The sequence below is a fragment of the Hemitrygon akajei genome, chromosome 2, assembly GCF_048418815.1.
Source record: "Hemitrygon akajei chromosome 2, sHemAka1.3, whole genome shotgun sequence".
NCBI classification, from domain to species: Eukaryota; Metazoa; Chordata; class Chondrichthyes; order Myliobatiformes; family Dasyatidae; genus Hemitrygon; species Hemitrygon akajei.
The window spans coordinates 213,192,407-213,206,563 of NC_133125.1; the positions used below are offsets into that span (position 1 = coordinate 213,192,407).

Consider the following 14,157-nt stretch of genomic DNA (forward strand, 5'->3'; position numbering starts at 1 on the left):
TTCTATCACACCTGAAGCAACGAAATCCAGGAATATTTAGTTGCCAATCACACCCCTCCTGCAACCATGTTTCACTAATAGCTACAACATCATATTTCCAGTTATCAATCCATGCTCTAATCTCATCCACCTTTCTTACAATGCTCCTAGCATTAAAATAGATGCATTTAAGAAACTCTCTAGCTCTTCCTCTCTGTTTATCCCTAACAATGTGATCAACTTTATAATCTCTTTCTTCCTTCTCCCCTACATCTTCGGTCTGAGCGCTCCCCTTCTCTATCACCTGCCTATCCTCCCTCACACACTGTCTACTAGCTTTCTCTATTTGTGAACTAACCTCCTCTCCCCTAGTCTCTTCAAATTGATTCCTACCCCCCAACCATTCTAGTTTAAAGTCTCCCCAGTAGCCTTAGCAAATCTATGATGATTTGATGAGGGGGAAGTGGGGGAGGTGAGAGGTGTGTGGTAGTTGAGGGTGAGTGTGGGAGTTGAAGGTGATTGTGGGAGGTGAGGGGGAGTGTGGGAGGTGAGGGGGAGTGGGGGCAGTGACGGGGGAGTGTGAGACATGAGGGGAGGGCGTTGGAGGCGAGAGTGAGTGTGGAGGTGAGGGTGAGGGTGAGTGTGGGTTGTGAGGGGGTGTGTGGGAGGTGAGGGGATGGGTGGGAGGTGAGTGCGGAGTGTGGGAGGAGAGGGGGAGTGGGGAAGTGAGGGTGGAGTTGGGGAGGTGAGGGGGAGGGGGAGTTGAGTGGAGTAGGGGAGGGGAGCGTGTGTGTGGGAGGTGAGGGTGTGAGAGGTATTATTTGGACCTTCGGGACTGTCGGACTGCAGATCACGGGTGCAGACACGGGGTGAGTGTGGGCTGGGATCAGGAACATCTGACCCTGTAATATTCCAGCCTGTGTCAGAGTGGTGATTGATCTTCGGTGCAGAAATACAAACCCAGTTCTGGGAATTTGCCAGCATGTTCTCGAGGTTGGAATGAAGCACCCAAAGCACAAGAGCTTGGAAAATTCCACCCAGAGCATTTCATTCACATGACGAGGATTAGTTCACACAACAAACAATGGGTGGAGGAAATCAGTGAGCAGCATCTCTGGGGTGGGGGGCGGGCTAGTGGTGAAGTGAAATTTTGACAATTTTGGTCAAAATCCTGCATCAGTCTTTATGGAGGCTTTAAACCGAAAACATCCAGTCTTAATGCAGCTTTACCCCAAATATGAAAGACCTTTGCTCACCAACCATCACTCCCCCCGACAGATTATGTTTAACCCAATGTTCCCAGAGAAGATTGTTCACTCCAAATCTGAAGTCTCTTGTATTTGATCAAGATTATTTTAAGGAGCCTTGGTTGCAAAATACAGGGAATTAGTTTATTATTATTAATATACAAATCTCTAAACAGAGCAATGTCATGAAAGACTTAAATAATTCATCCTCACAGAAGAAAATGTTTTTATTAAATAAAATGGCTATTTCTTGTAGTTTTTGAATATTTCAATATTGAACTCTTACCAGATTCTACGATGGATTTCTGAAGTTCCAGCTCTGAAAAGACAGACCAGTGGTATATTAGAACAACAACAAATTTTCAGGACAATGATTTCGCTTCAGATGCTGGAGATCTGAAAGAATGGGGAACACTCAGAGGGTCAGGCAGCTGTGGAGACGATAAATGACAACACAAAAACCATTCCCAACAGTTGCTGTAGGAAAACATGAACACAGTGATCATGGTTTGAAGTGGTTACACTCAGTGTTGAATTTGAAATGCTGTGAGCTACCAGCTGTATATGGTGCTCACAGTGTGACCTCTTCTACATTCGTGAGACCCGATGTAGATTGGGGGACTGTCTTGTCGGTACCATCACTCCACCTGCATCAAGCAGGATTTCCCAGTGGCCAACCATTTTAATGCCGATCCCCATTCCCATTCCGACATATTGAGCCTCCTCTCCTGGCACAATGAGGCCACTCTTGTGTTGGAGAAGCAACACCTGATATTAGTTTCCAACCTGATGGCATGAATATCAATTTCTCCCCCCACCCATCTTCTCTCTTTTTCCATTTCCCATTCTGACTCCCTCCTTACCCCCTCTCTTCTCCTAACCTGCCTATCACCTCCCTCTGATGCCCTCCCTCCACTATTTTTCTATTCCCCATTCTGACTCCCCTCTGACCCCTTATAGATAGATAGATACTTTATTGATGCCAAAGGATATTATAGATATTAGAATTAAAAATGTAACCTCAAACAGTCTAACAGGAGGGGTCATCACTTTCCCTCTAGAGGTTGACTCATTATCGAGCCTAATGGCTGAGGGTAAGAATGACCTCATACAGCGATTTTTGGACCAGCACAGTTGTCTTAGTTTATTACTAAAAGTGATCCTCTGTTCAGTCTAGGTGACATGCAGAGGGTGAGAAACATTGCCCATATTTTCCGTCGGATCCTTTGTTCTACAACAGCCTCCAGTGTGCACAGTTTGACTCCTTTTACAGAGCCAGCCTGTCTAATCGGTTTATTGAGCCTGTTGTCATCACCAGTGTTGATGCCATTGCCCCAGCACACCACCGCATTGAAGATTGTATCGGTGACAACAGACTGGTAGAACATGAGAAAGAAAGGCCTGCAGACTCCAAAGGACCTCAGTCTCCTCAGAAAGTAGAGGAAACTCTGATCCTCCTTGTACCTCCTTGTTGGCGCTCCACTCAAGTCTGTCATCCAGGTGCACCCCCAGGTACTCATAGGTCCTCACCACATCCATGTCCTCACCATCAATAGTAACAGGGAGCAGTGCAGGATCAGTCTTCCTAAAGTCCATCACCATCTCCTTTGCCTTCCTGATGTTGAGCTGAACGTGATTCAGCTTGCACCATTTGACAAAGTCCAAGACCAGAAGGCAGATGAGCAGATTAGGCCATTCAGCCCATCGAGTCTGCTCCACCATCCAGGAGTGCTGATCTCTGATCCCACCCAACCCCATGCACCTGACACTCCTCATATCCTTTGATGCCCTGACCGATCAGGAAACGTTCAACTTCTGCCCGAAATAAACTCACTGACTTGGCCTCCACCACAGTCTGTGGCTGAACATTCCACAGATTCACTACTCTCTGGCTAAAGAAAAATTCTCCTTACCTCTGTTCTAAAAGGTCACCCCTCAATTTTGAGGCTGTGCCCTCTAGTTCTGGATATCTTCACCACAGGAAACCGACCCCTGAGGAATACCACTAGTCAGTTGCAGCCAACCAGAAAAGACCCCTTTTATTCCCACTCACTGCCTCCTGCCTTCCACCAGTTCCTCTCCATACCAGTATCTTTCCTGTGAAATCCATAGGATTTTATTTGCTAAGCAGCCTCATGTGTGGCTCCTTATCAAATGCCTTCTGAAAATCCAAGTAAATCACATCCACTGCCTCTCCTTTGTCCACCCTACTTGGTACTTCCTCGAGGAACTCCAACAGATTGGTCAGGCAAGATTTCCCGTTACAGAAACCATGCTGACTTTGACTTATTTTATCATTAGTCTCCAAGTACCCCAAAACCGCATCCTTAATAATAGAGTCCAACAGTTTAGCAACCACTGAGATTAGGCTAACTAGCCTATAATTTCCTTTCTTTTGCCTTCCTCCCTACTTAAAGAGTGGAGTGATATTTGCAAATTCCAGTCCTCCAGACCCATGACAAACATCCTCCACCAAGGCCCTGTATTCATCCTCCCAGCCTCCCTTTATACACTATTGCTAAGTTGTCAGATAATTTTCTACAGATGAAATGACTGTGTTGTATCTAAAGTCTGGGGTATACAGGGTAAACAGGAAGGGAAACAATACAGTTGCCTGTGGGGCCCCAGTGCTGCTTCTAGCCATGTCTGACACACAGCTGTGAAGCCACACAAACTGTGGTCTGCCAGTCAGGTAGTCCATTATCCAGGATACAATGGAAGTGCCAACCTGTATTGAATGGATCTTTCCCTCAGCAATGAGGGCTGTATGGTATCTTTACAGTGTTTCTCTCCTAACATGCCTATCACCTCCCTCTGATGCCTTCCCTCTTCTCGTTTTCCATTCCCCATTCTGACTTCCCTCTTACTGCTTCTCCTCCACTGCCTATTAGCTCCCTTCTTCTTCTCTCTCTCCCCTGATCCATTCTCCTCTCCAAAAAAGATTCCTTCTACTTCAGCACTTTACTTTTCAAGTCTATCATCTCCCATCTTCACAATTCAATTCTCTCCCTCATCCACCACTCTTTTCCCTCACCTGCCTTCACCTACCAGCCTCTGGATTGTACTCCGTCCCCTCCACCCATGTTCTTGCGGGCTTCTTTACCCTTCCTTTCCAATCAAGGGTCTTGGTCTGAGACGGTGACTGTTTATTTCTTTCCACAGATGCTGAGTTCCACCAGCACTTTTTGTGCTTCACTGCTTAAAAAATGAAGTTCTGTCCTTCAGCCCCTGATCAGCCTCTTTAGACCATTGTCGGGCACTGTGAGCGGAGAGCTCACAGGGTTAGGATACGTGATGAAAATGCATATTTTAAAATTTGGTTTGAGCTATTCTACAAAGTTATCGTATAAACTGCGCCCAGTCTCACCACTGTAGAGGAGCCTAAACATCGGGAACCAAGTTACCGGAAGCAGGTGAATCAGTGACCAGTTGAACCTCCTGGCACGTCACCATGCAGACACAGGAGATGCAATATCGGGCAGTTTCCTTCCTTACTTCCCATCTCTATGGCTACAAATATTCTTTCCAGAGACAACATTCACTGCTGGAATGTCAGAGCCTGCTGGGAAATGTGGATTTTACATGATTTCTCCAGAAAATGCTCTGGCTTTTCATCGAAATTTCAGAGGGAAACTGGGAGATGTTCCAGTGGATTTCCAGGCCAGTACTTCACAATATTGCAGAAACGTACCTTTTATGCGTCTGTTTTGTTTCACATTCCAATAAATCACAGTGGAGTTAGCAGCAATTAGAACACAAATGGTGACCAGTAGCAGGGCCCATTGAACAACAGCAGGGAAGAGATTGTCTGTAGAATAAAGATCAGTGAATCAGACAATGAAAAAATCTGCAATGCACCCCAGCGGGATTAGTTCAGTAAACATAGAAAATAGGTGCAGGAGTAGGCCATTCGGCCCTTCGAGCCTGCACTACCATTCAGTATGATCATGGCTGATCATCCAACTCAGAACCCTGTACCTGCTTTCTCTCCATACCCCCGATCCCTTTAGCCACAAGGGCCATATCTAACTTCCTCTTAAATATAGCCAATGAACTGGCCTCAACTGTTTCCTGTGGCAGAGAATTCCACAGCTTCACCACTCTCTGTGTGAAGAAGTTTTTCCTCATCTCGGTCCTAAAAGGCTTCCCCTTTATCCTTAAACTGTGACCACTCGTTCTGGACTTCCCCAACATCGGAAACAATCATCCTGCATCTAGCCTGTCCAATCCCTTTATAATTTTATACGTTTCAATAAGATCCCCCCTCAACCTTCTAAATTCCAGTGAGTATAAGCCTAGTCGATCCAGTCTTTCTTCATATGAAAGTCCTGCCATCCCAGGAATCAATCTGGTGAACCTTCTCTGTACTCCATGAGGTGGAAAGTCCACAACTGCCCTAGCAGCCTCCTCCTGTAATGTCATTAGGTGTTTACTGGAAGAACCAGAAATGGCTGCAATGGACTGTTATAATGGAGGCTCTGAGACTTCATCACTCTCACTGATGTTTAATTGCAGAGATATACAGCCCAGAAACAGGTCCATCAGCCCAGCTAGTCCATGATGACCACCAGGCCCCATCCAAACTAGTCCCTTTTGCCAGGGTTTAGCCCAGATCCTTCTAAACCTTCCTTGTCCATGTGCCCGACAGATTGTCCATTCAAAGTTTTAATGTTCCATGCACAAGTCCATGTAAGCACCAGCTCAAAAAACACACACACTTGCAGCAACATCACAGGCTATAGAGTCACAGAGGTAGCACTCACAATGAAAAACATAAATTATACATAATTTTTACAGGAAATAACACAATCAGAATGAAAAAATAAAAGTCTGTTGTAGTGCAAAGTGATCAAGGTTGTCACAGTGTTGTACTGAGGTAGTGATTAGAGTTTTGTGAGTTAGTTCATGAACTGAACAGTTTCTATTCCTGAACCTGGTTGTGTGGGGACTTCAGGCTTCTGTAGCTTCTGCCTAATGGTCACTGCAAGGAGATGTCATGGCTGAATGGTGAAACTCTTTAATAATGGAATTGCCTTCTAGAGGCAGCACCTCCTATAGATACTACCAATGGTGGGGAGGGATTTGCCCCTGATGTATTGGGCTGAGTCCACTTCTCTCTGCAGCTTCTTACATTCCCGGGCATTCGGATTGCCAGACCAGATCATGATATGACCAGCCAGAATACTGAGTACTATGGAAGAAGGAAAATGCATACCACAAGGGCAATATTACAACAGTCATGGGGGGACTTCAGTATGCAGGTAGATTGAGAAAATCAGGCTGGTGCGGGATTCCTGCAGGGGGAATTTCTAGAATGTCTACGACGTAGCTTTTCAGAACAGCTTGTTGAGCTCAAAAGAGAATCAGATATTTCAGATTGGGTGTTGTGCAATGAACCAGAATTGATTAGAGAGCTTAATGTAAAAGAACCCTTAGGGGGTGATCACTGAAATTTGAGAAGGAAAAACTCAAGTCAGATGTATCAGTATTTCAGTGGAGTAAAGGGAATTACAGAGGCATGAGAGAGGAGTTGGCCAGAATTGATTGGAAAAGAACACTGGCAGGGATGACAGCAGTCAGCAATGCCTGGAATTTCCGGAAGCAATTCAGAGGCACGGGATATTTACATCCCAAAGAGGAAGAGGTTTTCTAAAGGAACGATGACACAACCGTGGCTAACATGAGAAGTCAAAGCCAAAGAGAGCATATAATAGAGCAAAAGTTAGTGGGAAATTAAAGTATTGAAAAGCTTTTAAAAACCAACAGAAGGCAACTAAAAAAGTCACTAAGGGAAAGATGGAATATAAAACCAAGAGAGCCAATAATATTAAAGTGGATATCAAAAGTTTCTTCAGATACAGAAAGTGTAAAAGAGAGGTAAGAATGGATATCGGACCACTCAAAAATGATGCCAGAGAGATAGTAATGGGGGACAACAAATCGGCGGAGGAACTGAAGAAGTATTTTGCAACAGTCTTCACTGTGGAAGACACTAGCAGTATGGTGGAAGTTCTAGGTGTCAGGGGTCATGATGTTGGTGAAGTTACCATAACAGGAGTGAAAGTTCATGGGAAACTGAAAGGACTGAAGGTAGATAAGTCACTGGACCAGATAGTGTACACCCTGGAGATCTGAAAGAGGTGGCTGAAGAGATCATGGAGGCATTAATAATGATATTTCAAGAATCACCAGATTCTACAATGGACACAAAAGACTAGAAAATTGCAAATGTTACTCCACCCTTAAGAAGGGAGGGAGGCAGAGGAAATGACTATAGGCCAGTTAGTCTGACCGCAGTGGTTGGGAAGATGTTAGCTGATTTTTAAGGATGAGGTCTCAGGGTACTTTGAGGCAAATAATATAATAGGTCATAATCAGCATGGTTTTCTCAAGGGAAAATCTTTCCTGAGGAATCTGTTGGAATTCTTTGAATAAACAACAAGCTGTAAAGACAAAGGAGAATCGGTTGATGTTGTGTCCTTGGATTTCCAGAAGGCCTTTGACAAGGTGCCACACATGAGGCTGCTTAACAAGCTACGAGCCCAGGAAAGATTCTAATATGGATAAGGGAGTGGCTGATTGGCAGAAGGCAAAGAGTGGGAATAAAGGGGGGCTTTTCTGGTTATCTGCTGGTGACTAGTGGTGTTCCACAGAGGTCTGTGTTGGGACTGATTCTTTTTACGTTATATGTCAATGATTTTGATGATGGAGTTGATGGCTCTGTTGCAAAGTTTGCAGATGATATGAAGATAGGTAGAGGGGCGGGTAGTTTTGAGGAAGTAGAGAGGCTACAGTACGACTGACAGGTTAGGAGAATGGGCAAAAAAATGGCAGATGGAGTACATTGCCAGGTAGTGTATGGTCATTCATTTTGGTAGAAGAAATGAAAGGGTTGACTATTTTCTAAATGGAGAGAAAATACAAGATCAAAATTGAGGCACAATGGGACCAGAGAGTCCTTGTGCAGGATTCCTGGAAGTTTAAATTGAAGGTTGAGTCTGTGGTGAGGAAGGCAAATGCAATGCACTTATTTCAAAAGGACAAGAATATAAAAGCAAGGATATAATGTTTAGACTTTATAAAGCAGTGGTCAGGCCTCATTTGGAGTATTATGAGCAGTTTTGGGCCCTACATCTTAGAAAGGATGTGCTGATACTGCAGAGGATTCAAAAGAGGTTCACAAAAATAATGCCAGGATTCAATAGCTTGTCATACGAAGAGCGTTTGATGGTTCAGTGCCTGTATTCACTGGAATTCAGAAGAATGAGGGGTGACCTCAATGAAATCAATCAAATGCTGAAAGGCTTGATAGAGTGGATATGGAGAGGATGCTTCCTATGGTGGGAGAGTGTAAGACCAGAGGACACAGCCTCAGAATAGAGAGGCATCCTTTTAGAACAGTGATGAGGAGGAATTTCCTTAGCTAGTGAGTGGTGAATCTGTGGAATTCTTTGCCATAGGCAGTTGTGGAGTGCAAGTCTTTATGTATATTTAAAGCAGAAATTGATGGATTGTTGATTGGTCAGGGCACGAAGGGACATGGGGAGAAGGCAGGAGATTGGGACTGAGAGGGAAATTGGATCAGCCATGATAAAATGGTGAAGCAGACTCGTTGGGCCAAATGGCCTAATTCTGCTCCGATATCTTATGGTCTAATGGTTTCTCTAACCCGGTGGAAAAGACTGTGAATTCATCCTCTCTATGTTCATCATGATTTTACACATCTCTACAAGATCACTGGTTCCTGGTGTTATAACCAGGGCAGTTAGTGGAGATAAGCTCCCACAATCTACTTAATATTCCCAATGGAGTGCATCTCAAATAGCCCCTGACAATCAAGTCCACCTCCTGCCCTTCCAGTGTGGCTCAGCTACTAAGCATGGTGGAACCGTTTCTACTGACAGGAGAAGGGCCAAAAGCAGGTACTGGCATCTGAAAACAAGTCACTCTGAACAGATGGGGCTCGTCAGCTGTGGTTAGCAGATCATCTGGCAGACGGAAAATCCTAACCTCAATCCTCTGCTGTCTTGTGGCTATACCCGTCAGGGGGGTGGCTTTGTGAGTAAACCCTGAGGAAAGACCCGGAGTTAGAGTCTACAACACCACTGATGCCAAACTGTATTGGTTTCTGCTGTTCCTTTTGATATGTCGGCTGTTTGGAGAGAGGGAGAGATATGGCCGGAGTTGGGGACATCGTAAGCGGTGTGTGAGGAAGCGGAACCAAGGCAAATGGGCAGGAGTCCGTGCCAGGAAAAAAGTAAGCCCCAGCCAGCCGGCTCTCCCGTCCACTCTGCTCTCCAATGTCTGTTTGCTGAGGGAATCGGGCCTGCAGTCCTTGGAGTCGCCTGATGCCGGTGGCCGGAGATGGGACCGTCGTAAGCGGTGTGCGAGGAAGCAGAAACAAGGCGAGCGGGCAGGAATCCATACCAGGAAAAAAGCAAGCCCTAGCCAGCCGGCTCTCCCGTCCATTCTGCTCTCCAATGGACATTAAATTGGACTACATCTGTGGCAACGAAATACTCGGCGGGAGTACAGAAACGGACAGAATCCCAGACGCCGCCATTCGGCTGTTTATTTATGTAACAGACTTTCCCCCAAGCCATCGGACTACCAACCTACTGCCCTCTGCTGTGCCTATTGTCTTGTTTATTATTTATTGTAATGCCTGCACTGTTTTGTGCACTTTATGCAGTCCTGGTTAGGTCTGTAGTCTAGTGTAGTTTTTCTGTTGGTTTATGTAGTTTAGTGTAGTTTTTGTATTGTTCATGTAGTACCATGGTCCTGAAAAACGTTGTCTCGTTTTTACTGTGTACTGTACCAGCAGTTATGGTCCAAATGACAATAAAAAGTGACTTGTCTTGACTTGCCCTGCCTTGTGTACCAGTTTATATGATCATGTAAACAGCTCAGATGCAATATCCATGTTTGACCCCAAACCAATGGAAGGGGCTCATAAGGTCAGCTCTCAGTCTCATACGCTCCAAGGAATAAAGTCCTAGACTGTGCAACCTCTCCCCATTACTCAGTCCCTCAAGTCCGGCAAGATCCTTGTAAATATTTCTGAACTCTTTCCAGTAGCAGGGTGACTAAAACAGAACAGGCCAGTGTGCTAAAAGCTCCCTTTATAAACCTGTGTAGCTGTGACTCCACTTTCTGGGAACCATGTACTTGGACTCCAAGGTCCATCTATCCCCCAACATTCCACTGCACCCTGTTGTTCACTGTGTACCACCGCCCTTGATTTGACTTTCCAAAACACAATAGCTAGCACTTATCAGAATTAAGTTCATTCTGATGTACATCAGCCCACTTATTCAGCAGATACATATCCTTCAGTAATTTTCGATAAACTTTTTCTCTGTCCACCATACCCCAATTACAGCTGGACAACAAAGATTTTGCTTCCTGAATACTTTTGGGTGTATCTTACGGATTTTGAGTTGCTGATCATGAAATGCACCATGAAATTTCCCTATCATGTACATTTTCTTGAAATCATCTATATTTGTTATTTCAATTCATAATTCATCAGAATAACTGATGCCAAGATTAAAGAAGGCATTTTTGATGGTCCACAAATAAAACAGGTCATCAATGTCAGGCAATTTGAAGAATTTTTAGTGGGACTGGAGAAAATCACATGGAAGGCATCCAAGGATGTTGTTAAACATTTTCTGGCAACTACAGAGCACCAAACGACATGCAGCTCGTTGACAACATGAGTCAAGCATACAAAACCATGAAGAGCAACATGTCACTAAAGATTCATTTTCTGATTCCCATTTAGAATGCTTCCCTGCAAATCTTGGTGCTGTCAGCGATGAGCATGGTGAAAGGTTTCACCAGGATATTGTGGTCATGGAGAAAGAGTATCAGGGCAACTGGATTCTGTCAATTCTAGTGATAATTCTTAGACACTTAAGTGAGAAGCTTCAGACACTGAATATAAATGAAAGTTATCAACAAAAAATATTAGCATAGTTTAACTTTTGCTAAGAGTCAGCACCGTCATGCAAATAAATGCATTATTGTCAATAAAAGTTAATTTCCTGATTCTCCAAATTCCTGTATGATGCAAGTCTGAAATCATATTTGTGTTCAGCATCATGTGGTCTATCATACACAAACAAATATCTGATGAAGCAACACTTTCATAACAATTTGCTGTCCAGTGTTATTTTCATGTCATCTGCAAACTTACTTCTTGTTAATTCTCATGAAATAGCACTAATAGGCTGAGCACTGTATCGTAGGAAAGGTGGATGACAGACCACACAACAAGCCGAGGGATTTAAAGCAACAAATTTGTAAAGAGATTGCAGACTGTTGCAAGAAAAACAAGGTTGTTATAGTTGGTGATTTGAACTTTCAACATATTGACTGGGAATCCCATACTCTCACAGGGCAAGGTGGGATAGGGATTGTCAAATGTGTTCAGAAAAGTTTCCTTCATCAGTATTTAGGAGTCCCAATGAGAGAGTGTGCGATACTGGATCTGCTATTCGGGAATGAGACAGAGCGGGTGATAGAAGCTTGTGTAGGAGAGCAGTTTACATCCAGTGACCACAATGCTATTAGTTTCAAAGTGAATATGTAAAAATATAGATCCGTTCCATGGGTTGAGATTCTAAATCGGAGCAAGGCCAATTTCATGTCATCAGAAATGATCTGACAAGTGTGGATTGGGACAGGCTGTTTTCTGGCAAAGGTGTACTTTGAAAGTGGAGACTTTCAAAACCAAATTTTGAGAGTAATAAAAGGTAAAGGTAACAGGTGTATGGAACCTCAGTTTTCAAGAGATATTGAGGCCCTGGTTAAGAGAGGAAAGGAGCTGCATAGCAGGTATAGGAAGGAAAAAACATATGAGGTGCTTATGAAGGACAAAATGCAAGAAAACACTTACAAAATAAATCAGGACGGCTAAAGGAAAACATGAAGTTGCTCTAGCAGACAACGTGAAGGAGGTTTCTACAGATACGTTGTGTAAAACGACTGCTCGGCACAAAATTGGTCCTCTGGAAGATCAGAATGTTAGGTAATCCAAGTGTGTTGTCAAATGTAACATTCTGGTAATCCAGAATGTTAGGTAATCCAACTGTCCAAAAGTGGCCTGGTTGAGGGAAGTATCTGGTGTGAGAAGTCCTAGTCTTTGGCTCGAGAGTCTTTGGCGAGGAAGCTGAGGGAGGAGACTAAGTCAGGCACAATTGGAGAGGGTGAAGAAATGACCGCTAAGCTGATTCAGTGTGCTACGTGCATGATGTGGGAGGTCAGGGACACTGATGGTGCCCCCGGCTGCTACAGCTGTGGAAAGTGTGTCCAGATTCAGCTTCTGAAGGAGCATGTTGTAGCACTGAAGAAAGAACTGGATGACCTCAGGTTCATCCGCGAAAACGAGTTTTCTGGACAGGACCTACAGTGAGGTTGTTACACCGAGGATACCGGAAGACAGAAAGGGGGTGATGATGAGGAAGGAAAGGATGCTTGAAGTACAGGAGACCCCGGGGGATGTACCTCTCATAAACAGGTTCACCCTCTTGGAAGCTGTCAGGACAGAAGATACTGCCAGTCTGAGAGGCGGACAGGTCTGCGAGCGGAAAATTGGTGCAGAAGCAGAGCCGAGGAGTCAGACATCAGGAAGAGCCGTGGTAGTAGGGGACTCCATAGTGAGAGGTACAGAAAGAGGTTTCTGCGGCAACAGGCGAGATTTAAGGATGGTATGTTGCCTCCCTGGTGCTAGGATCCAGGACATCACGGACCGATTGCAGGGAATCCTCAAGGGTGAGGGTGAACAGCCGGAAGTGGTAGTGCATGACGGCACAAATGACATCGGGAAGAAGAGGAAGGACATTCTGCAGCGGGACTTCAGAGAACTCGGAAGAAGGCTGAAAAGCAGGACTTCCAGGGTGGTTATCTCTGGTTTGCTTTCAGTTCCTCGTGCTGGAGAGGGCAGGAACAGGGAGATAATGAATCTGAATGTGTGGCTGAGGAACTGGTGCTGGAAGCAAGGATTTACATTCTTGGACCACTGGGATCTGTTTTGGGGTAGGGATGAATTTTACAAAAGGGACGTACGGGTTGCACCTTAATAGGCGGGGGACCAGCATTCTGGCAGACAGGTTTGCCACTGCAACACAGATGTGTTTAAACTAAGTAGGGGGGGGGGAGGGGATGAACTGGAAATATAAGGATGGAGTTAAAGGGAAAGTGAAAATAAGAAAAGTTAAAACGGACAACAGAATCAATGGAGTAGAAAGCTCAAGAAGAGATCATACAGTATGGCCAAGTGAAATAGGAATTGATATGAAAGGAGAGGGGAGTAACGAATTAAAAGTATTATATATGAATGCACGAAGTATAAGGAATAAAGTAGATGAGCTTGAGGGTCAGTTGGAAATTGGCAAGTACGATGTTGTGGAAATAACTGAGACATGGCTTCAAGCGGACAGGGCCTGGGAAATGAATATTCAAGGATATACATCTTATTGAAAGGACAGACTGACTGGCAGAGGGGGTGGGGTGGCTCTGTTGGTGAGGAATGATATTCAGTCCCTTGTGAGGGGGGACATAGAATCTGGGGATGTAGAATCAGTATGGATAGAACTGAGAAATTCTAAGGTTAGAAAGACCCTAATGGGAGTTATCGACAGGCCCCCAAACAGCAGTCTGGATGTAGGGTGTAAGTTGAATGAAGAGTTAAAATTGGCATGTCACAAAGGTAATGATACAGTTGTCATGGGGGATTTCAACATGCAGGTAGACTGGGAGAATCAGAATGGTACTGGATCCCAAGAAAGGGAGTTTGTGGAGTGCCTCCGAGATGGATTCTTAGAACAGCTTGTACTGGAGCCTACCAGGGAGAAGGCAATTCTAGATTTAGTGTTGTGCAATGAACCGGATTTGATCAGGGACCTGGAGGTAAAGGAACCATTAG

At 44.6% G+C, this 14,157-nt stretch overlaps 1 protein-coding gene across 1 annotated transcript in view; it reads right to left on the reverse strand.

Moving 5' to 3' along the window:
* LOC140720593 (butyrophilin subfamily 1 member A1-like) overlaps positions 1 to 14,157 on the reverse strand; it is a 327,454-nt gene that overhangs the window by 271,717 nt on the left and 41,580 nt on the right. The window contains exons 5-6 of the mRNA XM_073035429.1: positions 4,918 to 5,034; positions 1,513 to 1,545 (exon numbers count right to left, since the gene is read on the reverse strand). Coding sequence (XP_072891530.1) covers positions 1,513 to 1,545; positions 4,918 to 5,034 — 150 coding nt within the window. The remainder of the gene's footprint in view (positions 1 to 1,512; positions 1,546 to 4,917; positions 5,035 to 14,157) is intronic.